This window comes from Bos javanicus, chromosome 21, assembly GCF_032452875.1.
Source record: "Bos javanicus breed banteng chromosome 21, ARS-OSU_banteng_1.0, whole genome shotgun sequence".
Lineage (NCBI taxonomy): Eukaryota > Metazoa > Chordata > Mammalia > Artiodactyla > Bovidae > Bos > Bos javanicus.
In genome coordinates this window covers 44,567,449-44,594,635 of record NC_083888.1, presented here as the reverse complement: position 1 = coordinate 44,594,635, position 27,187 = coordinate 44,567,449, and the positions used below count along the sequence as shown (strand labels likewise).

The 27,187-nt window shown below is 34.3% G+C and overlaps 1 protein-coding gene across 4 annotated transcripts in view; it reads left to right on the top strand.

Moving 5' to 3' along the window:
• BAZ1A (bromodomain adjacent to zinc finger domain 1A) overlaps positions 1–27,187 on the top strand; it is a 113,323-nt gene that overhangs the window by 62,323 nt on the left and 23,813 nt on the right. For 2 of the 4 annotated variants that reach the window (XM_061394117.1, XM_061394118.1), the window contains exons 4-16: positions 1,681–1,824; positions 4,156–4,257; positions 8,905–8,992; positions 12,135–12,269; positions 12,928–13,027; positions 13,775–13,941; positions 16,011–16,106; positions 16,805–16,943; positions 18,210–18,356; positions 22,481–22,576; positions 22,697–22,921; positions 24,061–24,226; positions 24,577–24,690. In XM_061394117.1, the coding sequence (XP_061250101.1) occupies positions 1,681–1,824; positions 4,156–4,257; positions 8,905–8,992; positions 12,135–12,269; positions 12,928–13,027; positions 13,775–13,941; positions 16,011–16,106; positions 16,805–16,943; positions 18,210–18,356; positions 22,481–22,576; positions 22,697–22,921; positions 24,061–24,226; positions 24,577–24,690 (1,719 nt within the window). The remainder of the gene's footprint in view (positions 1–1,680; positions 1,825–4,155; positions 4,258–8,904; positions 8,993–12,134; positions 12,270–12,927; positions 13,028–13,774; positions 13,942–16,010; positions 16,107–16,804; positions 16,944–18,209; positions 18,357–22,480; positions 22,577–22,696; positions 22,922–24,060; positions 24,227–24,576; positions 24,691–27,187) is intronic. The other 2 variants (XM_061394119.1, XM_061394120.1) reach the window with 1 other exon arrangement.

The following is a 27,187-nucleotide window of genomic DNA, read 5'->3' as shown; positions in this document are numbered from 1 at the left end:
CCTGGAAAATCCCATGGATGGAGGAGCCTGCTGGGCTGCAGTCCATGGGGTCGTGAAGAATTGGACATGACTGAGCGACTTCACTTTCACTTTTCACTCTCATGCATTGGAGAAGGAAATGGCAACCCACTCCAGTGTTCTTGTCTGGAGAATCCCAGGGACAGAGGAGCCTGGTAGGCTGCCGTCTGTGGGGTCGCACAGAGTCGGACACGACTGAAGCGACTTAGCAGCAGCAGCAGCAGCAGCAGCATGGAGGGAATGAAGTTCCTGGAAGAGGAGGGCTGAGTGGGCAGGCAGCTTTAAGAATGCCCACAATGTATCAAAACTTGTTTATGGTATGGGATAACCAAATGAATGATACAGTGAGTAGATTGTCTAATTTTGAGCCACTGTTTCTCAGAGACTAGGGGTTTATCCCATTTTTAGGTGTATATATGCCTTATATATTCTTAGTTAGTTAATACCTTGGATTGCCTGAGACTTGTAGAGGTGCCATAGATAAAATTCCAGAAATGCCCTCTCTTTTTTAGTTAGTGTGTGTTAGTCACTCAGTCATGTTCGACTCTGCGACCCCATGGACTGTAGCCCGCCAGGCTCCTCTGTCCATGGGATTTTCCAGACAAGAATACTGGAGTGGATTGCCATTTCCTTCTCCAGGAGATCTTCCCAACCCAAGAATCAAACCCAGGTCTCCTGCACTGTAGGCAGATTCTTTACTCTCTGCACCACCTATACCTTGCTATTACTTGTGACTTTTGTTTTTTAGCAACTTAAGATATATTTCACATACCATAAAAGTCACCCATTTAAAGTATATAGTTCAGTGGCTTTTAGTATATTCATAGAATTGTACAACCATCACTACAAACTAATTTTAGAACATTTTTAACTCTCCGCAAAAGAAGCCCATACTCATTAGCAGTCACTGCCGATTACGCTCCTCTTTCACCTTTTCCCTTATTCCCCTTTACCTTCAGGTTCCTTGCAACCACTCATCTACTTTCTCTGTTCTGAATGTTTCATATAAATGGGATCATATATTATATGACCTTTTCAGTCTTTTTTCCTTAATTTACCATAATGTTTTAAAGGTTCATCCATACTATAGCATGCATCAGTATTTCATTCCTATTTTTTGCTGAATAATGTTCAGTTTTAGGGCTTACCAAGTTTAAATTACTTATCAATTGAAAATTGGCACAGTAAAAATGAGATTGAGGAATATTTCAGTTGTGGTGAGTGAGTCTGAAATTGCAGCCCATAAAATCCATATTCCGCAGGCAGAGGTAAGGCAAGCCAAAATGTTACTATGATAAAGGTTATGATCAGGAGAATTTCAGAATTTAAAATATTGAATGCTTAAAAAAAAACTCTCATAATACCAATCTGTATAATGAGATATTATGCAATAATTGATTTTCTAAACTTTAGTGATAAATTGCTAGGAATCTTGATAAACTGACTTTTAAAATAAGTTTGTATTGTTTTAAATTGTAGCTAACCTTTACTTAAATTGGCTGTTTCTTAAATTGACGGTTTTCTTTTGTACTAAATTGGTTATATTAATCAGCCATAGTTTCTGCAAAATTGCTTTTTACTTGTTCAAAATAGATTGCTCTGAAATGTTTGATTATAAAATATCAAATGACTTATATTTTTAAATGTCCCATTTTCTTTCAGATTACAGTGTAGGATTTTGGAAGTCCTTCCTCCGTCACACCAGAATGGTTTTGCTAATGGGCATGTCAGCAGTGTAGATGGAGAAACTATTGTCATCAGTGATAGTGATGATTCAGAAACACAAAACAGTTCTTTTCAAAATGGGTAAGCGATTTTTATCAACTTTTAAAATGTACGAATTCTTTGGCTGTCCACACACTGCCAGGGGCCCAGGTTCAATCCCTGGTTGGGGAACTAAGTTCCCACAAGCCACACACAGCTTAAATAAATAAACAAATGTATATGTTATGTATGTATGTATGTCAGATTGGGTACTGATAACCCACTGAAGTAACTTTTTCTTCTTTCTAGCCATACATGTATATACTGTGCATCTAGACCATGTGGTTCAACAACACGTTAGAGTTTGCAAAATTGAAATTTACCTAGTTAATTCTAGTCAGCTATTGAAGAGCGAGTGAAGCTCACTTCATTCACTTAACACTTATACATTCCACTTTTGTTTACTTGGAAAAATTCATTCTGTACTTTATTTTTCACTTTATGGTGTATATAGTAAAGAAACTCGGAGAAGGCAATGGCACCCCACTCCAGCACTCTTGCCTGGAAAATCCCATGGATGGAGGAGCTGGGAAGGCTGGAGTCCATGGGGTCGCTGAGGGTCAGACACGACTAAGCGACTTCCCTTTCACTTTTCACTTTCATGCATTGGAGAAGGAAATGGCAACCCACTCCAGTGTTCTTGCCTGGAGAATCCCAGGGACGGGGAGCCTGGTGGGCTGCTGTCTATGGGGTCGCATAGAGTTGGACACCATTGAAGCGACTTAGCGGCAGCAGTAAAGAAACTGTAACTTTCTGAGCTTTATGTTTCACTTTATAGTGCAGATAGTAAAGAAACTAACTCTGAAATTCAGTCAATTGACAGTTTTGGTCAGCTGAGTGTTCTCCGAGAAAGTTATATAAATCCAGATAGATTGACTCTGCAGTGTGTGTACTATATTTGTATCACTTTGTATCTTACTTTCGTTGCCCATTGCTTCTCTTTATCATCCTTTCATATCATTTTTTTCTCTATAACCTCTACTTATATCCCCTTTACATTTACACTGGCATTCTAGAGGCAGCTTTTCTTTTATCTAACCATTTCTCTCTGCTGCTGCTGCTACTGAGTCGCTTCAGTCTTGTCCAACTCTGTGCAACCCCATAGACGGCAGCCCACCAGGCTCCCCCATCCCTGGGATTCTCCAGGCAAGAACACTGGAGTGGGTTGCCATTTCCTTCTCCAGTGCAGGAAAGTGAAAAGTGAAAGCGACCCCATTTCTCTCTACTACCGTCTTCTTCTGTCCTGCCAACATTTTTTCCCACTTAGTCTATTGCATTGCAGTTTTCTAACTGATATCTCTGTTTTCACTCTATCCGCGTGTTCACAGCCAAGATGATCCTTCAGAAGTATTAAGTTAAATCATCATCACTCCAGTATTCAGAATCCTCTGGTGTCTTTATTCAGAGTAAAATTAAAGCCCTTCATGGTGACCCCATCATCGGTCCCTGCTTTTACCTCTCTGACTGGACCTTCTTTTTTTTCTCCCTATTTATTCTGCTTCTTGTGCAAACCATGCATGCTTCTCTGTCAGGACCTTAACACAGTCTTTCTCTCTTGCTTTAAAAACTCATATCCCCAAGATTTTTCTCATGAGTTGCTCACTCATTTTTTTCAGATTTCTGCTTACATGTCAACTTTTTGGAAGACCTACCTGGTCAATTTATTGGGGACCATCACCCTATATGAAAGAGGAACCTTTCACTCTGTGTACTGTATTCCCTTCATAGCAGTTAACCACCTACCCTGTTGTGTATTTTGTCTGTCTCCTTACTGTATTTCTGTTTTGCTCACCACTGAATCCTTAATCTTTATTAGTATATGGCACATGGTTGGCTCTTAACTATTTAGTGAATGGATGGATGGATGGATGAATGAATGAATGTACCCTCAAAGGGCAGGAAAAATGAGAAATTGGTGGGGGTGGGAATTAAATGTGTAGGCTTTTTGCTAGTTCTTGAAACAAGGTAAACTATATTATCTCCACTTTTGCTCTTGGATTACATAGCTATGAAGAATAAAGTAAATCCAATGTCTATGAAGAAGAAAGTAAATCCAAGAAGAAGTAAATCGAGAGCTATTTGTTTGTTTATAAATTTATCTAACCTAAACTGGGTATTCTGCTTATTTATCTGTAGTTAATTTCTTCACTCAGGAAAACTTATTGAATGAGCAATTAAAGTACCTATCTAACAAAATAGCGCTTTGTACTATTTTGGCTAATAAAATAGTGAGGCATATCAGTAACATACAATCATAATTAAAAGTTAAATGCATTAAATTCTGTTATAGTATGTTTTTCAAAACTAGATTTCATTTAAAATATCTTGTTTCCAAACAAATTATTAACTTATTCATATCTTTGCTTTTTTTAGAAAGAAAAAAGATGCAATCGATCCCTTATTATTCAAATACAAGGTGCAACCCACTAAAAAAGAATTGTATGAGTGTGCTATTGTTAAGGCAACACAAATCAGGTAAAATTCTGTATCTTCTCTATGCTGGTTTAAAGTAGAATAATTATATTGTTCAGTTTATGGGCTAATGAATAGTATAGTTGAGGTGACCAGTATTTTCCTTATTCATTACTGAGTTTCTTCCTTTTTTTGCTTTTAGCTCAGAATATGTGTTTTTTTTTATTTTCTGTTTTCTTTTTTTTTTTTTAATTTAACTTTACAATATTGTATTGGTTTTGCCATATATCAAAATGAATCTGCCACAGGTATACATGTGTTCCCCATCCTGAACCCTCCTCCTTCCTCCCTCCCCGTATCATCCCTCTGGGTCGTCCCAGTGCACCAGCCCCAAGCATCCAGTATCGTGCATCAAACCTGGACTGGCGACTCATTTCATATATGATATTATACATATTTCAATGCCATTCTCCCAAATCATCCCACCCTCTTCCTCTCCCACAGAGTCCAAAAGACTGTTCTATACATCAATGTCTCTTTTGCTATCTTGTATACAGGGTTATTGTTACCATCTTTTTAAATTCCATATATATGCGTTAGTATACTGTATTGGTGTTTTTCTTTCTGGCTTACTTCACTCTGTATAATAGGCTCCAGTTTCATCCACCTCATTAGAACTGATTCAAATGTATTTTTTTTTTTTTTGCTTTTATTTCCAATATTCTGGTAGGTGGGTCATAGAGTATCCTGCTGTGATGTATGTTGGAGAGTGTTTTGCCTATGTTCTCCTCTAGGAGTTTTATGGTTACTGGTCTTACTTCTAGATCTTTAATCCATTTTGAGTTTATTTTTGTGTATGGTGTTAGAAAGTGCTCTACTTTCATTCTTTTACAAGTGGTTGACCAGTTTTCCCAGCACCACTTGTTAAAGAGATTGTTTTTAATCCATTGTATATTCTTGCCTCCTTTGTCAAAGGTAAGGTGTCCATATGTGTGTGGATTTATCTCTGGGCTTTCTATTTTGTTCCATTGATCTATATTTCTGTCTTTGTGCCAGTACCATACTGTCTTGATGACTGTGGCTTTGTAGTAGAGCCTGAAGTCAGGCAGGTTGATTCCTCCAGTTCCATTCTTCTTTCGATAGCTTTGGCTATTGGAGGTTTTTTGTATTTCCATACAAATTGTGGAATTATTTGTTCTAGCTCTGTGAAGAATACCGTTGGTAGCTTGATAGGGATTGCATTGAATCTATAAATTGCTTTGGGTAGTATACTCATTTTCACTATATTGAGTCTTCCAATCCATGAACATGGTATATTTCTCCATCTATTAGTGTCCTCTTTGATTTCTTTCACCAGTGTTTTATAGTTTTCTATATATAGGTCTTTAGTTTCTTTAGGTAGATATATTCCTAAGTATTTTATTCTTTTCGTTGCAATGGTGAATGGAATTGTTTCCTTAATTTATCTTTCTATTTTCTCATTATTAGTGTATAGGAATGCAAGGGATTTCTGTGTGTTGATTTTATATCCTGCAACTTTACTATATTCATTGGTTAGTTCTAGTAATTTTCTGGTGGAGTCTTTAGGGTTTTCTATGTAGAGGATCATGTCATCTGCGAACAGTGAGAGTTTTACTTCTTCTTTTCCCATTTGGATTCCTTTTATATCTTTTTCTGCTCTGACTGCTGTGGCCAAAACTTCCAAAACTATGTTGAATAGTAATGGTGAAAGTGGGCACCCTTGTCTTGTTCCTGACTTTAGAGGAAATGCTTTCAGTTTTTCACCATTGAGGATAATGTTTGCTGTGGGTTTGTCATATATAGCTTTTATTATGTTGAGGTATGTTCCTTCTATTCCTGCTTTCTGGAGAGTTTTTATCATAAATGGATGTTGAATTTTGTGAAAGGCTTTCTCTGCATCTATTGAGATAATCATATGGTTTTTATTTTTCAGTTTGTTAATGTGGTGTATTACATTGATTGATATGCAGATATTGAAGAATCCTTGCATCCCTGGGATAAAGCCCACTTGGTCATGGTGTATGATCTTTTTAATGTGTTGTTGGATTCTGATTGCTAGAATTTTGTTAAGGATTTTTGCATCTATGTTCATCAGTGATATTGGCCTGTAGTTTTCTTTTTTTGTGGCATCTTTGTCAGGTTTTGGTATTAGGGTGATGGTGGTCTCATAGAATGAGTTTGGAAGTTTACCTTCCTTTGCAATTTTCTGGAAGAGTTTGAGTAGGATAGGTGTTAGCTTAATGGCAACGGAATCATACTTATCAATAATTACCTTAAACGTAAATCGGTTGAATGCCTCAACCAAAAGACAAAGACTGGCTGAATGGATACAAAAACACAAGACCCCTACATATGTTGTCTACAAGAGACCCACCTCAAAACAGGGGACACATACAGATTGAAAGTGAAGGGCTGGAAAAAGATTTTCCATGCAAATAGGGACCAAAAGAAAGCAGGAATAGCAATACTCATATCAGATAAAATAGACTTTAAAACAAAGGCTGTGAAAAGAGACAAGGTCACTACATAATGATCAAAGGATCAATCCAAGAAGAAGATATAACAATTATAAATATATATGCACCCAACATAGGAGCACCGCAATATGTAAGACAAATGCTAACAAGTATGAAAGGAGAAATTAACGATAACACAATAATAGTGGGAGACTTTAATACCCCACTCACACCTATGGATAGATCAACTAAACAGAAAATTAACAAGGAAACACAAACTTTAAACGATACAATAGACCAGTTAGACCTAATTGATATCTATAGGATATTTCATCCCCAAACAATGAATTTCAGCTTTTTCTCAAGCGCACACGGAACCTTCTCCAGAATAGATCACATCCTGGGCCATAAATCTAGCCTTGGTAAATTCAGTAAAATTGAAATCATTCCAAGCATCTTTTCTGACTACAATGCAGTAAGATTAGATCTCAATTACAGGAGAAAAGCTATTAAAAATTCCAACATATGGAAGCTGAACAACATGCTGCTGAATAACCAACAAATCACAGAAGAAATCAAAAAAGAAATCAAAATTTGCATAGAAACGAATGGAAATGAAAACACAACAACCCAAAACCTGTGGGACACTGTAAAAGCAGTCCTAAGGGGAAAGTTCATAGCAATACAGGCATACCTCAAGAAACAAGAAAAAAGTCAAATAAATAATCTAACTCTACACCTAAAGCAACTAGAAAAGGAAGAAATGAAGAACCCCAGGGTTAGTAGAAGGAAAGAAATCTTAAAAATTAGGTCAAAATATGTTTTTTATATAATGTAACCCCCTGTTTAATATTTTTCACTTTTCTATTTAATTTTTGACTTATACTTTGAATATAATTCTGCTAGATCTTGGTTACAGTCTTATTAACTCATTTTCTTCTTAATTGGTGAACCAGAGATTATAAGATGGGAAAGTTATGCTTGATAATAGAAGATTTAATTGACTTGCAGCTCTTTGTTAGCATCAAATGATAATACTACTCCTATAATAAAAGAGAGAGTAATATTCGTCTAAGGTAGCCTTACTATGATAGAGTAGCTCTGACAAGGAGGACTTCCTTCAGTAATAGAAAGGTTATATGTGTACTGTCTAGTATGGTGGAAGTGTGGCTAGTAACAGTGCAGAACTGAAGTTTTTATTTTAATTTTATTTATTTAAAAAACATATGGCTAATAGGTGCCATGTAGAGCAATACATTTCTTGAGGACTAGTATATTTAGTTAACAGTCAAAAGAAAATTACTCTCAGCTAGTGTATGGTGCTGGGCTCCTTTTTCAGACCTTTTTTTTCATGTAGTCCTTCCTATAGTTTAGGAAAAAATACATATTTTGAGGAGGGCCACTACTTAAGAACTCCTATATTGTTTGTTTACTCATAGAAATTTTTAACTTAGCTTTTTCTTAAAAGGAGTACATTAAATTCAATTGAAATATTTGCTTTCTTTCCAGAACCTTTCTAGAAATACTTGTTATGTTTATTTTTTTGTCTTCTGTGTGTGGTGATGGTACTATTGTGGTTGCTGTTTTTTAATTGGGGCCTAAGGAAAATGAAAAATAGTGTATTTTTAAAGCTTTAATCATTCTAACTCTTTAATTTTAATCTCATGAATTTGCTGGCTTACATATGAAGTTTAAATACAAAATATTTTACAATTTGATAAAACCCATGTTCACTTCTGTTCACAATATCCATTTGAATGTTGATTTATGTAGCACTATGTGATACATGGTAGTCTGTGAATTTTGATTATGTTAAGAATTTTAATGGTAATACTTATAGGGATGATCATCTAATTTTATAAAATTTGGTTTACTCTGTGTAGTATATTTTCTTTGAGGTTTATTTGATTTCTAAGTGGTTCCTAAGCAACAAATGCATATACTGTTTTTGTAATAGACTTTTATGGTAGATCCACTCAAGTAGATCTTATAACATTCTACATAAATACTTCTTTACATATAAATATATATATATTCTCTCCATCTTTTTTGTTTAATGAAGTAGTAACGTAAATACTTCTGTATAAGTTTCTTGTAACTTATAAATACTATTGGAAAATGAAATGTTCTTTTCCTAGGTTTGAAACTGAATTATGGATCTAAAGAGATTATGGAGCTCAGATTGAATTCTTGGATATTAACACTTTCTTCTTTCTCCTCCTTTTCCTTATAGCCGGAGAAAACACCTATTTTCTCGTGATAAACTAAAGCTTTTTCTGAAGCAACACTGTGAACCACAAGATGGAGTCATTAAAATTAAGGTAGTTAGAACAGTGATATTATTTGTTGAAAAGAAGGAAGAAAGATAAAAATGAGTAGTGTTATAAGGTTGTAACATTGCAGAAATGTTACTCCAAAGTTGCTTGAAAATAGCTCTCTCTACCTGGAGCCAGTTTTTAGTTTCTTTGTATTCATTGGATTAAATACAGTTTTTATGCAATTGCTAGAAATGCTAGAGGCCTCAGTTACTTCTACGGTTCTCCTTGTATAAAAAGGTCAACCACGATAGATGAGAGTAAATGGAAGACTATGGGGGAAATTCCCTGGCAGTACAGTGGTTAGAACTCTGCATTTCCACTACAGGGAGCTCAGGTTCGATCCCTGGTCAGGGAACTAAGATCCCACAAGCTGCATGGCCAAAAAAAAAAAGGTGAATGGATAGGGCAACTAGAGTTTTCTAATAGTAATGCTGGCTCAGAAAAACAGATTCAAAGAACAATGCTAAAATAGATCCTACTAGGTAAGAAGATAATATATATAATAAAAAGAATCTCAGAGACCAATACTAAGCAGATAGATTATATTTCGTTAATAACTATTTAGAGGGAAAAAACCAAGTTTAGGAACCTCATATTGTACACTCCAGTAAAAAGTTAAATGATAAAACTGAAACTAATTTTTTTAAATGAGAAATACTTATATTGGGAGAGAGACATTAAGTAAAACAATAGAATGGATTAGAGAAATGTATGCATGTATCGAAAGTCAGCTACTGTATGCCTAAGATTTGTGTATTTCATCATATGTATATATTACATCAAAAGAAAAGATACGAAGGAAAAGGGTATTTGGTTTATGTGAAGAGTAGTATTTCACATCTCTAGAGACAAAGATAAATAGAACTGGGACACTTGGTTAACTACTTGGAAAATAGTTGGAACTACTTGGAAAATAGTTGGGTCTACTTGGAAAATAGTTGGCTCTATTTGGAAAATGTTGGGTCTAACTCAAAAAATAAAAAGGACATAAAATAAATCTTAATGTTATTTATGCTAAAGTACTTAGGTGGAGCAATATAAAAGAAATACCAAGGATGAGATTGATTTGACAATATGAACTTATGTAGGATTAAAAATGTCATGAACAGATTTAAAGGGCAAGTGCTAGAGGAAAGATACTTTCAGTGAATACATTGAGGAGCTCAAATCAATTATAAAATATGAGAACTCCATTAGAAAAATAGACATGATCAAAATTTATAGTGGATGAAGTATAAAACTTGAAAACATGTAAGGTAAAATCATCTGAAAGAATTTTTAAAGTATTTGTCTTGATAAGAGAACATGATTTAAGCATTCTTCTGTCTATAGTATTGAACAGGTAGTCATGTAAAATGATGCTTAAAAAAGTTGATGATTTAGACACTTGTGATAAATGGCTAGAACAGTACCTAACATTTGATAGACAGTCAATGAATATAGCTGCTTATGTGTATCATAAATAGCCAGTTGGCCAGTTCACCTAATTTTATAAGATTTCTTCCACATCAGCGAATAAAAATAGCCCAAATAAGGAAAAAATGGTGACAGACATAAGTTTTCACCCAGGAAAATAAAGTCAATAAGTTTGAAAAGTTCAACTTTACTTAATAAGTAAATAAAAATTAAGGTTTTAGTGAATATTTTTCTCTTAGGAGTATAATGAAAGATGGTTAGTGGCTATTCTAGTATACTTATACACACACACACACTCCCCCCCCTTAAAACAACCAAGTTTGATACACAGTTAGTAGATATTCTAGTACACACACACACACACACACACACACACACACACACCCTTAAAACAACTAAGTTTGATACCCAGTATGGTGAATGTAGTAGACTGTTGTTAGGAATACCTGCAAGAACACAAAGATGTGGGATTTTTTTTTATTGTGTGTGTTGTGTGTGTGAATAAGGATACCTTGGCAGTTAATATAGTAAAGCCTATTTGATCCTTTTTGGGTATGTGTTTCAGAAGAAGCCATCCACTTATACTTAAAGTACTGTTGTCTATAAAGTGAAAGTTGCTGAGTCATGTCTGACTGTTTGCAACCACATGGACTATACAGTCCATGGAATTCTCCAGGCCAGAATATTGGAGTGGATAGCCATTCCCTTCTCCAGGGGATCTTCCCAACCTAGGGATGGAACCCAGTCTCCCACACTGCGTGTGGAATATCACAGGTTATTTAAGTGGGACAGTAGACAGCCATCTTAATGGAATTTAATGTGAAATCTTAATGAATTATTCATTTACTGTGTTAGGTATTAAAAGCTATGTTCTACCAAAAGTAAAAATATTATTATAGTAAATTGAATTCCCAGTAGAAGCAATCCTATTTTATTAATAACTTAAAATTTTATATCATCACATTTTCTGTATTTCTGTAAATAGCATTTTTTTTGGAGAGGAAGAAAGAAGATAATCTTTGCTGTTAGACCAAAACTTATCTTCAGAATTGCTAATCGAAAATAAGAAGTTTAGAGTTGGACATGGATGAAAGTAGAAGGAAAGAAACTCTTGATTTTAGCAGATATCCAGGAACCACACAACTTACAGTAAAAATGAGGTTGACTTCTATGAACTTAAATTTTGAGTTGAAACTTTATAGAAATTTATCAGTATTTCTGCTTTTATCCAGACCAGCTTTAAAATTTGATACATAAAGTATTTAAGTTATCATTTCAAACTGAAGGGGGAAGTCTAAATGTTCAGCAGTTAGGCTAAGAAAAATTTATTGATTTAATATAGTGGATTTTTTAATATTTAATATATGGATTATTTATTTACTAGAAAGCCTCATACAAAATTAGTCAAAAGCAAACAAAAAAGATTATTGTATAAGTGAAATTTTGAGATAGTTTTAGAATTCAGGAAACTGTTGAAGCATTCTTAAATATTTTATGGTAAAGGAATCCTTTGAATTGTGGATTTCTTCCTGGTAAAGCTGATTAATTATGTAATTTTTAAAAGGATCAAGAAATAAAATGTATGTTACTACACAATACACATAAAATTCTAATGCTTTTGACCTGGTTTTTAACAGTAATCATATGACATGTTAAAGCTTATATACATATGATTTACTAATGTGTTATTATACCCTGTGTCGTCTTTTTTTTTTTTTTTTTAATGAAGGCATCATCTCTTTCAACATATAAAATAGCAGAACAAGATTTTTCTTACTTCTTCCCTGATGATCCACCCACATTTATCTTCAGTCCAGCTAACAGAAGAAGAGGGAGACCTCCCAAACGAATATCTGTTAGTCAGGTAAATAGAGAATAGATAAAAAGTGCACAGTAGTTCTTAATAAAACTAACCAAAATTACGAGTAGGGTTTGGCTCGCTTCACCCCTGGACCCTGTAGGAAGGAACACTTTCCTTCACACAAGAACAGGGTGTAGTGTATTTTGACAACTGCTTAGCAGTGAGGCTTGTAGAAGTTTCAGGTGTGAGTTAGACATGAGTCTCATGCCACAGGGGTTTCGTACTGAAATGTAAGCAGTTACTAAAATGTAAAGCATGATAGACTACAAAAATGTCTCTGACATGTGTTTACTCTGCCTCTTTCTTATTTGATGTCTACACCAGCTAGTTTAAGTACCCTGGAATATTTTTGTTTGTTTTTCTAATGCATATTTTTAAGGCTCCTCTTATGTATTATTGGTTTTTTTTTCTGGGAGGTTTTTGTACTAATTTGTAGAACTATAGAATTAACTTATATTCTATATGTTACTATGATTAGAGTTACTAAAAGTTCAATTATATTTTAGAATAAAACCTTAGTATAAAGAAAGTATAATTGATGAGGGCTTTACATTTTTTCGTTTTTTAAGTGTAAGGAAAAAGTAGACCAGTTTGTAAAAGTTGTGGTTACAACTTTACTTTCTTGGTTTTTATGTGTGTGTTTTGTTTTTATTTTTTTTAGGAGGACAGCATTGCCAGTAAACAGACTATTGCAGGCTATAGGAACAAAACTACTAAAGAAAGAGACAAACTTTTAAAACAAGAAGAAATGAAATCACTGGGTGAGTTTTAATGTAAAGAATATACCAAAGATTTTGGCAAACAGAAGAGGCTTAATAAATGTCTCCAATTCCTTCACCTTCATTTGTTGTCAGCCCTCTTAATACCTTTTTTTGTCTCCAAAAACTGTTTAGTTACAGGAAAGTGTATTTCTCTGTGCCTAGGTAGGGGATGTTTCTAAAATGGCTTATTTCTGGTTTTGTCTTTCTTAAGATTAGTTTTTTCCCTCATATAACTATTAATTTCTTTGATAAATGAGACCTCTGTTTATCTCTTAAAACAACATTTCAAGGTATAACATATCCTCTATTAAACTGACCTAATGCTAGATTAAGCACAAGTTGGCAGTTTCTAGCCATTTTTGTTTGATTCCTACAGCCTTATAAAACATTGTTTCCCAAATGTGACTATATACATGAATCATTTGGGAATCTTACTAAAATGAAGATTCTAAATTAGTAGGCCTGGGTGGGAGAAAAGATTCTGCATTTCCAACAAGGTGGTACCTTGCTGCTGGTCTTAGGGCCACACGCAAGGCTTTCAAAGGCAGGTTTGTGTTTGTCCTATGGCAGTAGTTTGTCTTAAACAGAGAGGACTTGCTCTTCCCATTTTAATCACCAGCTGACTCCCTCTGTGAGTGTCTCTTGATCTCATTTAAACCTTAAAATATTTCTGAGGTTCTTTTGTTACATTTAAAAAGTGTGGTATTTTCTATCTGTGTACAATTCTAAGTCTGATCTTCTCCACAGCTTTTGAAAAGGCTAAATTAAAAAGAGAAAAAGCAGATGCCCTAGAGGCAAAGAAAAAAGAAAAGGAGGATAAAGAAAAAAAGAAGGAAGAATTGAAGAAAATTGTTGAAAAAGAGAGACTGAAGAAGAAAGAAGAAAAAGAGAGGCTTAAAATAGAAAGAGAAAAGGTATATCCAAGTATATTAGTTATACTCTCCACAAATAGTAAATAGTATTCAACACTTTATATATTTAAGTTCATGGTTAATTTAAAAATACTTTTATGACTTTCATTTACATTTATAGTTGTGCATAGAGCACTGATAAATGGTATTGGGATATCTCCATTTTCCTTGGAAAATTTAATGAATGATTTAAGGTTCAACATATATGAGTGACTTTACGTCTCAGAGCCTCTTCCGAAGTACAATTCTAACGTTGCTTTTCTTCATTGTTTAGACTTCATATTTAGGGAAATAAAACTTTCAGAAGTAAAACTACATTGTTAGAAAAATACAATAAAATGTATGAGCGATAAGAATTAGTGTAGTGTTGTTATTTTCCTTGAAGAATAAATTATCTTTGTTTCAGCAAATCTTTTATTATCATCTTCAGCGGTAGATATTTCTTAGAGAATTCCATAGCTGGTTTCTTCTGAAGTCCATCGTTGTCATTGGTTTTCTGGATGTTCACAAGCACCCTTGGAGAAGGACATGGCAACCCACTCCAGTATTCTTACCTGGAGAATCCCATGGACAGAGGAGCCTAGTGGTCTACACCCCATAGGGTTGCAAGAGTGGGACATGACTTATTGACTAAGCCACCACAAGTACCCTAGATGATCATGTTATATATTATGTTCATTTAAATTGCATGTGTTTCTTGAATTATTTCAGATAGGCCCTTGCGTGGAAGTAGGGAGTGTCTGATATGTGTTCACTCCAGAAAGTGTAGAATACAAGAAAAAAAAAAAAAAACCACTTGTAATCTAAATGGTAATATTTAGAGATAGCATTATTGCTTTGATTAATTTATTTCTAACTTTATTGTGGCGCTTAAAGAATAAGATCCAGCATTTATAATTTTGTATATATATATTTTAACATTATTATAAACATTCTGTCCTGCTACTAAATAAACTAAGTAATGTGAAATTTTTAGTGACTGCATGTAGTATTTAATCAAATAGATACAGGTAAGCACTTTACAAATTTTTGCTCATAAACAAGGATACTTTGTTCAAATTTATGAACAAAAGTCTTTCCTGTTTTTGGATTGTGTCTCTGGATTAATTTGTAGAATTGAAATACTAGGTCAATGGGTAAGAACATGTTAAAAACTTTCTGTACCTAGTGAACATAGGTATTTGTTTGTCAAATGTGTTGTACTTATGTATACTCTTAGCAACAGTGAATGAAAATACCCATCTTATTACACCCTACAAGAATTATTTGGGTGGAGGGAGGGCTTATTTCAGCAGGCCACTCAAAGCACAGTTAAGTTCTGTAACTATCTAGGTGTTTTCTGTTAAACTTGAGAAGTGTACATCTGTTTACTTTCAGTGTTAATAAATCTCAAAGAATATTAACATGCATTAAACATATATATTATTACATAGTTAACATATTTATTGGAAATAATTATAACAAAATATTTTGTTTACATTCTGCTTTATCAGAGACTTTTTAGGGTCAGTATTTATCCTGCAGTTTCAAATACCAGAACCAAGAAGAAAAGTTGTCAAAAGACCAACTGGGCAAAAAGTTCACCAATTGTACTCTAATATTGCTTTTACTTACTGTCCCCTCTGTGTGTCTCTAGGCAGTTAATTTTTAAATGAATCTTGAAAACTAATGTATTACAAATATAAGGGGGGGGTAGTTATGTTAGGTACTCTAATAATTTCTTATCTCTTCACTTGAGATCTCATTAATTTAAAGTGGAGAAAGCACTGCTATAGACAAGGTCAGATTGAATTAATATTTACCCATGAGTTGCTATGTGTCAAACGTCTTTCATCTTTGTAGCAGTTGTATCAGACAGGCATTGTTTTGATCAGTGGTTTTAACCCTTTTATGTACAGCAGAATCCCCAAAAGAGCTTAGTAAAACATCAGTTGCTGGGTCCCAACCCTGGAGTTCCTAGTCCAAGAGATCTAGGTAGGGTGCAAGTATTTGTGTTTCCTACTAGTTCCGAGGTGATGCCGATGCTGCCTTATAAATATCTTATAAGAATTTTTATTGACCTTTCATTTTAGGAAAGAGAGAAGTTGCGTGAAGAAAAGAAAAAGTATATGGAATACTTAAAACAGTGGAGTAAACCCAGAGAAGATATGGAATGTGATGACCTTAAGGTATAAGCACGTTATGTGATGTTTCACACACCTGTGTAACAGAGGAGATAGCCAATTAGGCAAATATGTATATTTAGAGTTCTAGGAGAGCATTGTTAGTATTTTATAACAAGCTTTGATAATGATTCTTATCCTGTGGAAATAGTTGGTCATCTGTGCTATCCTTGGTAGTCCAGTAACCACTGGAGCCAGGCAAACATTTAATGTGGTTACTGGACAAAGATTCTGCCTGTCTCCAGAAATAACCAAAGTATCTATACCAAACTCATTCATCTCATTTTATATGGAACCATTTCTAAGACAATAGATGGTAGATTAATTTTGTTCCATATCCTAAGGAAAATACCACATTAGAGATCATACTGATATGGCTAATGCCTTGGCCTCAGAATCTAGGTTAGGAGTCACTCGTAACTAGGAAATGTAGTCAGAAGTACAGCTCAACCTAAATTATGCTGTTAGTTGAATGAAAGAAAAAATGATTTAGTAAGTAATTTAGAGACTGTGATTTAGTATAAGGTATAAGGTTGAATTAAAGCCACCGCATCTATAATTTTTAAAGTTCTAAAAGTGATTATAATGAACATCCAGGGTTGAGAAATGTGAAATAGTTCTTAGGTAAAGAATATATCATATCTGTCTTTGTACAATTTCCTGTACTTGGTTCAAATAGTTATATAAATTGTTTAATCTTGCAGGAACTTCCAGAACCAACTCCAGTGAAAACTAGACTACCTCCTGAAATCTTTGGTGATGCTCTGATGGTTTTGGAGTTCCTTAATGCATTTGGGGAGCTTTTTGATCTTCAAGATGAGTTTCCTGAGGGAGTGACCCTAGGCAAGTGCTATTGCTATGTGATAGTTCACCCTAAAATTAGTGGTTTAAAAGAACGAATTATTCTCTCTCAAAGTTCTGTAGAGTCACTGGACCCAGCTATCCAGTCCTCTCTTGGGGTCCTTCATGTGATTACAGTCACAGTGGCTGGGACTGGAGTCACCTCAAGGCTCACCTGGCTCAGTGTTCAAGGTGGCTTCTTCACACACATGCCTGGTACCCCGGTGTTCCTCCACATGGTGTCCTGCTTTGTCAGAGTAGCCTGCACTTCTTATGTGGCAGCGAGTGCTCCAAGGGGCTGGAAACAGAAGCTATCACTTTTCTTAAAGGCCAGGCCTAGAACTGCCAAGCCTTGCTTCTGCTGTATTCCATTAGTTAGGCCTCCTGGGATTCAAGGGGGTGAAGGAATAGACCTCATTTCTTGAGGGTGGCATGGTATGTAAGTGCAGGGAAGGGAGGGATTGACAGCCATATTTGAAGACAAGTTACTGCCTAACTTTAACTTACGATTGCTTCTCCTCTGCACTTACATACTGTTACTTTGTATGTACATCATAAGAGCTAAATTAGTATGAGAAGGGCTTTAGATCCCATTTTAGATTTTTAGCTAACCAATAGAAAAATAATCTTCTTTAGATCCAGATAAAAATTCTAAAAGAATTTTAATGCCACTCTTATTTTATCGACTGTATTCTTCAGGAGGGCTTTCACAGTCCCTTAGTTTTTCTTTATGAGCTAGGTGAGGCATGAATCACTGTGCCTTACAGATCAAGAAGGTCTAAACAACGCTGGTTGAGGTAAGACATTTAGGGTAGGTGAATTAGATGAGAATTATTTATGACCTGAACACAATATTAGGATTACAGCTAATGCTGATGATTACCTCTTATGTGTACTGTTTGGTAAACAGTCATGTCCCATATAGCTCTTGAGAACACTGGGACAACAATAACATCTTTGGTGTCATTACTCAAATTAGAGTAAGATTATAATTTTTAATATATGACTAATTTGCATCTCAGGTTTAAATTTAGGTGAAATATTGTATCAACTGAGGCTAATTTGGCTTTCTTTGAATGCAGTGATTTTTGGCTTATGATTTTGTTGTAATTACTAAAAATTACTTTGTGATACTTGGCTTTACCTGATGGGCACTTAAGAAAATAGTTACACAGGCTATTGTTGATTAAAATGTTTATTGTTCCAATGGAGTTGTTTTTCCAGTATGTGACCAGAACTTTAAATTCATTTTAAACATTTTATTCACAGAAGTGTTAGAGGAAGCTCTTGTAGGAAATGACAGTGAAGGCCCACTATGTGAATTGCTTTTTTTCTTCCTGACTGCCATCTTCCAGGCGATAGCTGAAGAAGAAGAGGAAGTAGCCAAAGAGCAAATAACTGATGCTGACACCAAAGGTCAGAATTCAATATTATTGCTGGCTGATAGTAGCTTTGTAGTGAAATAAACTTGTGATTAAATTTTAAATTAACTTGGCTTTTACAGTTATAAAACATGGTCGTTCAAGTTACTTGATTTTTGAGTCATATGCTAGCAACACATTATCAGTTGTTTTACAGAAGCTTTGTTTTAATATATCCTGTTTCTGATGACCTTAAAAATGCTGCAACCCCCACCCTGCCAACCTATCTTGTTTTTTATTCCTCTAGATTTCTCCTGTGATTTAGGAATCTTACAAATTTCATTGACCAGTATGTGTAATTCCAGGAAATTTACTGAATAGCACTGAGTTTTTGTCCCCATCCGAGAAAATACTTCAGTTGTTGTTATTAATACTTTAAGTTAAAAGTATTATTACTGATTTCATTTCATTCTGACAATTTTTAGATCAGAGTTAAGGAACATTTAATTTTTAAATTTTGCTAGTTTGAACTAGAAATTTTGCTCTTTAATTTCTGTACAGTTAAGTATCTAGAGTCTGTATGGTACATATTAATGTAGGAATAATTCTTGGGGAAATCTTATTTTATTTTCAATACAGAGTAGAGTGTTCATTGTTTTATTTAGGATTTACCTCAATCCAAGGAATTGTTAAGCATTTATATTAACAGGTTGATTTGACTTCCTGAATAAAATTCTCTGTGAATTTTGCCACCTATGAGATCGGACCATTAAATAAACTTTAGTGTATTATGTAGAAATACACGATAAGAAATAGTTTCGAGCCATCTTGATAGCATAATCTTAGTAGGAAAAAAAATGGGACATTCCTCCATTCAGGTAGCGTGGTTGGCCTTAGATACTTTGAGCTAATTTCCTTTATGCCTGGTCGATGGAGCAATAGGATAGTCATGAGGATGTAGTCAGTTCAGTTGTCTTTTGATTTTGCAGTCAAAGTTCAAGCAAAATATATTCTCTTGCTTGAGTGCTAATCACTCTAGCTCCCTTATCAAGGCCATTTTAGCAATGTGGTCTTCATTGTCATCTTGGATGATTTAGTCAGTTTCATAAAAGGGAAGGGAGAGGGGTATATCCATTTATAAAACATCCAAAGATTTTCTATTGACAAGTACCACCACTAAAGATGGATGATCTAAGATAGACTGTGTAACATATATTCATTCTTTTAACCTTCAGGTTGTCTTAATGACCGATAACATCACAAGGTTATTGACCAAATTCTGACCTTAATACAAGACATAAAGCTTTCTTTAATTCAGGATTTGAATTAGGTGAATTTTGTAGTTTTGGAAGCCTTAATGACAAAAAGTGGGGTCAAAAGGAAATTATATTGGAAAAGCAGCTAATGTAAAGGAAAAACTGTTGATGTTTGTATTGCCATTTTATTTTCCATTCATGATTTGTCATTCCTGTAATTTTTATAGCTCTACTTCTATACCAACTGTCTATAAAGTCTACCTCGGAATAAGTATTGACCATTAATAATGCTTTGTTTGAAACTATTTAAATGTTATGGAGGGAGAAAAAATTACTTCAAAAATTTCACCCTTCTCTCATTTGCCTATTACCACATTTTAAATGGTGACTTCAGTTTCATTAAGGGCCCCAGACTGTTCCCCCAGGTATTTTTCATGTATTCTCCCATCTCAGTAACAAAAAGGGTTTTCTGTAGTCTTCCTGAAAGCACCTGACATAATCACATGGGATTGAATATTATTTACTTCTTCATTAGCTGGCCTTCCGTAAGGTGTTTCTTGCTCCTTTTAGAAATGGGGAAATTGGGCAGACAATAAAAGCGTGTATTTACCTCAGTGGTGAAACATGAGGTCCAGTGAGGTCATTTACTGAAGATCACATAGAGATTAAGTGATGGCGTAACGAGAAAGGCACCATGTATGTGTTGTTTTATCTTCATACCACCATTATAAGGAAGATGTAATTATTTTTGCCTTTATATGTAAAAGAAGCTTAGTCTTAAGGAGTTTAATTAACTTGCCTAAAGACACGTGGCTAATAAGAAGTGATGGATACAAACTCAGGCACTCTGGACTGGAGCCTCGTAATGATTACATTTTATTACCTTATAATATGGCAAAGAAGTAATTATCTGTCAAGAACATGTAATTTTTTGGCCTCCTTGTTTTTATATTGAATCTTGGAAATTTTGACCAGCAATTTTTTAACTTAGATTATAAATATCAGTTCCTCTCTTTAGTCTTACATCATGAACTTAAATGCCTTTCACAAGTATAGAGACAAAAGCATTCTCCTGATATATAATAGTTATGTGTATTGCTGAGATGTTATTGTTTAGTGTTGAAATTATATGTACCTGATTCTAGATTATGATGATGATAAATGTATGTTTCAGGTGGTCATCCCCCACACAGTTTAGCTGTATTCTCTTGGTATGATGTATCCAAGTGACTATCTCAGCAAATAAACCCTAGAATGATATTTACAGTTTCTTGAAAGAGCAATTTGGTAGATAGATGAGTTGAAGAATATGTATTTTAGCATGTTAAACACAACTAAAAGTAAATTGTCATTTTGTTGGTTGTCCATTTCCTGAGGCCTTTACAGCCTTTGTCCCAGGAAATGATAGCTTACTATAGATAAAATAAGTTGAATTGCTGCAAAGGAAGAGAGCCAGTACACTTATACAGCTTTTTAACTAGGACTTGTTAATTTTAGAGTACCTATATTAATTTTAAGTTTGTTTGGCTTTGTATGTAAAATGAAAATTGAAAAAAGTTTTACATCTAGTATTTCCCTGGTGAGGAACATTATAAATGTCTGTCATTTCGACTAAATTCATGGCCTTGTAGGAATAACTTATGTATATATGTAACATTTAGTTAGGTAACTTCTCCTGTGTGGTACTGTTTATGCTTCAAATGCTGTGGAATTGTCAGTAACTGTAATCTGACATAATCCCAAAGGGCCTTTTTCCTTTAGTAAAGGACAGCAGTTCTTTTCTCTAAGGTTCATTTTTTCAGCTTGTGAACTTTGAGGAGGGAAAGTAGAAAGTGAAGGAACCACAGAACCAGGTTAGCTCAGTGATTTCCCAGCTCTAATCCATGGAGGCCTACAAATTGTACAGGGATTCCTCCCTGCTAGTGTAGGAGAGTTGAAAAGATGAATGGGCAGGATTATCATCTCCATTCACTTTATATGGTGCTTCCAAGAAATACTTGAGGAATTTGAAAACTGCTGATCTTGACTTAGCGCTGTAAAAAAAATGAAGCCAATTAAGTGCCTGATCTAGAGGCTACGTAAGTAGAAACTAGGGATGGACAGAGCTAAGAGTAGAATTTACATTATCTGAGACTTAGTCTGAAGCTGTGTCTACTGTGGTAGAGCAGAAGGGCTTTTTATCAGCTTAAAAGTTTTTTCATTGGTGACATTTTATTATCTATGTAAGGAATAATTGTATATCCTAATGGTTTAAATATATTTATGTCAGTAGACTTGCTCTTTGGTCCTATTTGTAGCTTAAGCACTGTTTTCAAAGCTGAAGCAGTTTACTTAGAAAGTACAGGGATATCTTCCTATTGTTTCATGGATCAGAGAGTTTGCAAAATAAAAACAGGCAATTTAAATGAAGAGATAAATCTGTGGTTAAGTGACAGTAGTATTGTCTTTAAGTTCTTCTAGCTCTTTTCCTGCGTTGGTTTTGTGATGATTACAACTTATACTTTGTTATGATTCAGTATTTGTAATTGAATATTTATGAAAGATTTGGATATCTTCAAATAGATTCTGATTTTCAAAGTAGAGTTTTTTTAAAGTTATATTGAGCAAGGAAATTTGTCTTTCATTTTAAAGTGTATTTTACCATATTTTTGGAATGTGTATGTGTATCTTGTTGGTAACTTGGAAATTGTCTTCTCTATGTTAAGTAAGGGGAAAATTAGTGTGTAGTACATGTCTTAGGATTTATAGTTTTAGGTGGAGCCTAGGCAGAATGTGAATGATGCTTGTGGTACCTAGTGTCAGTTCTTTTGAGGTTCCTGAATGTTAAGCTGTTTGCTGTTTCTTTCATCATTTTAAAAAGGGCATTATTCCCAAATATTCAAGCTTTGATTTGCACTAGAATAAAGTATTTATTTCCTTAAAGATCTAACAGAGGCTTTGGATGAAGATACAGACCCCACAAAATCTGCACTGTCTGCAGTTGCATCTTTGGCAGCTGCATGGCCGCAGTTGCATCAGGGTATGTGTGGGTTTTTGTTTTTTTTTTTATTGCCTTTTTATTTTTATAAAGGTATATTTTACATTACTGAGGATTTATTGTTTACATTCTAAATGACTGTTTCGTTTTTAATGACTATAGGCTGCAGTTTGAAAAGCTTGGATCTCGATAGCTGCACTCTTTCTGAAATCCTCAGACTACACATCTTAGCTTCGGGTGCTGATGTAACATCAGCAAATGCGAAGTACAGGTATCAGAAACGAGGAGGGTTTGATGCTACAGATGATGCTTGCATGGAGCTTCGTTTGAGCAACCCCAGCCTGGTGAAGAAGCTGTCAAGCACTTCAGTGTATGATTTGACACCAGGTAAACTTTGCAAGTTAGAATTTGTATAACCTTCCTACTTATGCCCAGAATACTTGGTAGCCGACGAGAAAATTTTAGATGACATTTAGTTTTAAAAGAGAAAGGAAGAAAACAGTCTTTTTAAAAAAAATTATCAGAGTACAAATAGTGACCTAAATTAACTACAGTTGTTATTCATATTAACTTTTAATTATTTATGATTTTCTTGTCTTTTTTCTCTTTGGATTTTCTATTAATTTAAAAATGTGTGGTTAGTTTACTACATCTAGCAAGTCTAGAAAGATAAGTGGGAATTAGCTAGCTTTAATTTTTATTTATTAATATATCAGAAATGTAAGCTGTAGCTGCAGAATGCTAACATTCAGTTGAGTAAATGTTTGAGCAGTGAGGCACAATATGTAAAATTAAGAGTTTTTTTTACTTCCTTTTATAGATAAAAGTAAAAATTGAAATGTACAATATATAGTATTGAATTTATTATGCTTATTTAAGGAAACATAAGAAAACCTAATTCCTAAGAGTCATGTAGTTTAAAAAATTTTTATTGTGGTATAGTTGAGCTAACATTCATATAATTTTTAAAATTTATGGTAGTGTTTTTGTGCAGTCTTTTCTGAGTAGCAATTTGCCTATTGCCATTTGTGTGTGTGTGTGTGTGTGTGTGTGTGTGTGCATGTATGCATGCTCAATCACTTAGTCATGTCTCTTTGCAACCCTGTAGACTGTAGCCCTGTCCAAGGGATTCTCCAGGCAAGAATACTAGAGTGGGTTGCCATTTCTTACAGGGATCATCCCGTACCAAGGATCAAACCCACATCTTGCGTCTCATGTGGTTATAACTTAGTTTTGATTTGTTCTTCGTACATAAGCTACATAAGCCTAAAATTAAAACTTAAAAGTTAATTCTTTGCAATTAGAAAGTTTTTCATGTCTGTTTAGTAGTTATTAGTATTTGAAATGTGTTGTATATCACATAACTGTTAATTGGATTCAAAGTTGCTTTTTTCCATAAATGCCACTAGCTTAGTTGATCTTAAGAGACTCTTCCCTAGTCTTTATTAAATATTTTCACATTGAGCCACAAATTAAATTTTTTCATGTCATTGATAATCCAGAAGTTATTTACCAATTTTTGGCAGGAGAAAAGATGAAGATACTTCATGCTCTCTGTGGGAAACTACTGACCCTAGTTTCTACTAGGGATTTCATTGAAGATTATGTTGACATATTAAGACAAGCAAAACAGGAGTTCCGGGAGTTAAAAGCAGAACAACATCGAAAAGAGAGGGAAGAAGCAGCTGCTAGGTGAGAGATAATTATAGTCCGTTGTGCTAATGAAAGCTATTTATTTCTTTTCCTCTAAAAACATGTTGGGGACTTTCTTGGCAGTCCAGTGGTTAAGACTCCACACTCCCAATGCAGGGGACATGGGTTCAATCCCTGGTCAGGAAACTAAAATCCCATACATGCTGTACAGCACAGCAAAAAAAATAACAATAATAATAATAAAATTTATTAAAAAATAAAACCATGTTGGGCTGTTATGAATAGATTACTTTGTAGTTTGTGATAACATTTGGAGCATTTTCTGTAATTGGGTGGTTAAAGATAAAAAGTTAAAAGTATCATATAGACTATAATATTTTAACTTTCAGAATTCGTAAAAGGAAAGAAGAAAAACTTAAGGAGCAAGAACAAAAAATGAAGGAGAAACAAGAAAAACTAAAGGAAGATGAGCAAAGAAATTCAATTGCAGATATATCTGTTGGGTATGGTTTGAATTACACTGCTTATCTGGATGACATAAAGAATAAAAATCAGCACCTTAAACTCTAAAATGCTTTCCAAATTTTTAGAAAACGAATTTTCTGTAGTTTTGTAATAGTGTCAGCAAGCCTATGAAATTTACATACAGAGAGTCCTCAGATATACATGTGTTGGTTTTTGTTTTTTTTTTTTAAAAAAAGCACTTTGAGGGAATCTAAAACTGCTAGCATTACTCATTCTAGCATTACTAATAGTATCTCTCCCTTCCACCACCATCATCACAGTTGTACTCTGTGTTTCACAGAGTTCCTTCAAGCTTTTTAAGGAAGAGATTGGAGCTTTTGGTAGAAGGTGGAGGGAGAAGATGTCAACACCTTAAATAATTCAGTGACTGCCTAAAGTATTTTATTACATATTGACATATTAGGGATGAATATTGGCTGTGAAGACAAGTGGGAACTTTTCCTATATTGTAGATGGCAAATCATATTCAAAATTAGCAGAAATAATCATTATAAAATAAAATCTGAAAAAGAAATTCTAAAAACCTCAGTATTCCAAATTCAGCATATTGACTTTTGATTATACTTACATATAAAAATACCTGTTACATTCATAGGTCACAAACTTGGAACAGTTGTATTTTATATGGCCATCAGTAATACTTTAAGAAATTTATTTGGATACCTTGAGAAAGTTAATAATAGATATGACACCTAAACTACAAGCAACCAAATAAAAAATAGACTTCACCAAAATTGAAAACTTTTGTGCTTCAAAGAACACTGTTGAGAAAGTTAAAAAAACAACCCAGAGAAGAGAAAAAAATTTTTATAAATCATATATCTGATGATGGTCTGACATCCAGAATGTATAAAGAACTCACACAACGCAATAGTAAAAAGACAACTCAGTTTTTAAAATGGGCAAAGGATTTTAACAGGCATTTCTTCAAAGAAGATCTATATGAAGCACATAAAAGGTGCTCAACATCGTTAGTCATTAAGGAAATGCATATCAAAACCACGATGAGATATACTTCACACTTACTAAGATGGCGGTATTTCAGTTGAGGGATGGTAACGTATGTTGGTGAGAATAAAGAAATTAGAACTCTCATACATTGCTCACAGGGATGTGTAAAACAGTGTGGCTGCTTTGGATAAGTTTGACAGTTCATCAAACAGTCTAAACCATGTGTTACCATGTAGCCAGCAATTCCACTCCTAGGTATGTACCCAAGAAAATTAAGAGCATACATTCACCCAAAAATGTATACATGAAAGTTCATAGCAGCATTATTCTTCGTAACCAAAAAATAGTCCAACCCAAATGTTCATCAGTCCGTCAGTTGATGGATAAACAAAATGATATACTGCTTCTGTGGTATATCCTTATAGCAGAATGTTATTCAGAAATAAGAAGGAATGAAATTCTGATACATGCTACAACATGGGTGAACTTTGGAAACATGCTAGGTGAAAGAAGCTAATCAAAGAAGACCGTGTGATTATTCTATTTATAGGAAAAGTCCAGAATAAGCAAGTCCAGAGCAGAAAGTAGAATCAGTGGTTACCATGGGCAGTGGGGAAAAGGAATTGAAAATAGTATCCAGCTTTTCTTCTGAGATGATGAATTAGATAGAGGCAGTAATTGTACAGCCTTGTTAATATTACTAAAAACCACTGAGTTGTACACTTTAAAATGGTGATTTTTATGGTATGTGAACGCTGTCTCAAATTTTTTTTTACACTTTATAAATATTTTTCCAATTATGTCAGTTATACCAAAAATACTGTATTCATTTAAGGTATATAAAATAATGATTTGATAAATGTATATATTGTTAAATGATTAATTTAGTTAATATTCATTGCCTCATGTAGTTGCAATTATTTTTTCCATGTGATATCTTCAGTTTTTTAAAAAAAGAAATTAGGCATGTAATAGATCCCACCACTTCATATGTTTGTACTCATCTAACCTCACTCATTTATGTTATCCCTCTGGCTCCTGAATACATTGAGTTTGCAAAACTCTTTGAATGTAGAACATAAGTGGTGGAATTCAAATTCCATGCAACTTTAATTTTGATTTGGACAATACAGTGATTTGGACAATACAGTGATTTGGACAATACAGTGATAAAACATCCATATTGTTCCTACTTACTGTATCTGAATTTGTCTACTTCTCCCCCCTACTGTTTGTCTACTTATCTCCTTTTATACTCTGAGCCACCATTACCTCCCAGCCAGCTACCTGGATTAATTTCAGTGGCCTCTTTACTAATCTCCCCTCATCTGCTTTCTATCTCAGATGATTTTCCACATAACAGCAAGAGTACCTTCTAATCATGTCATTTCCCTTTCCTAAACTCTTCCACTTTTTCCCTGTAGCTTCTCCCCATCCACCCCCATTGCTCTTTGAATAATGCCCTAAAAGGCCCAGTATGATCTTGCCCTGATTTTTCTCATTCGTATCTTAAATTGCTTCTTT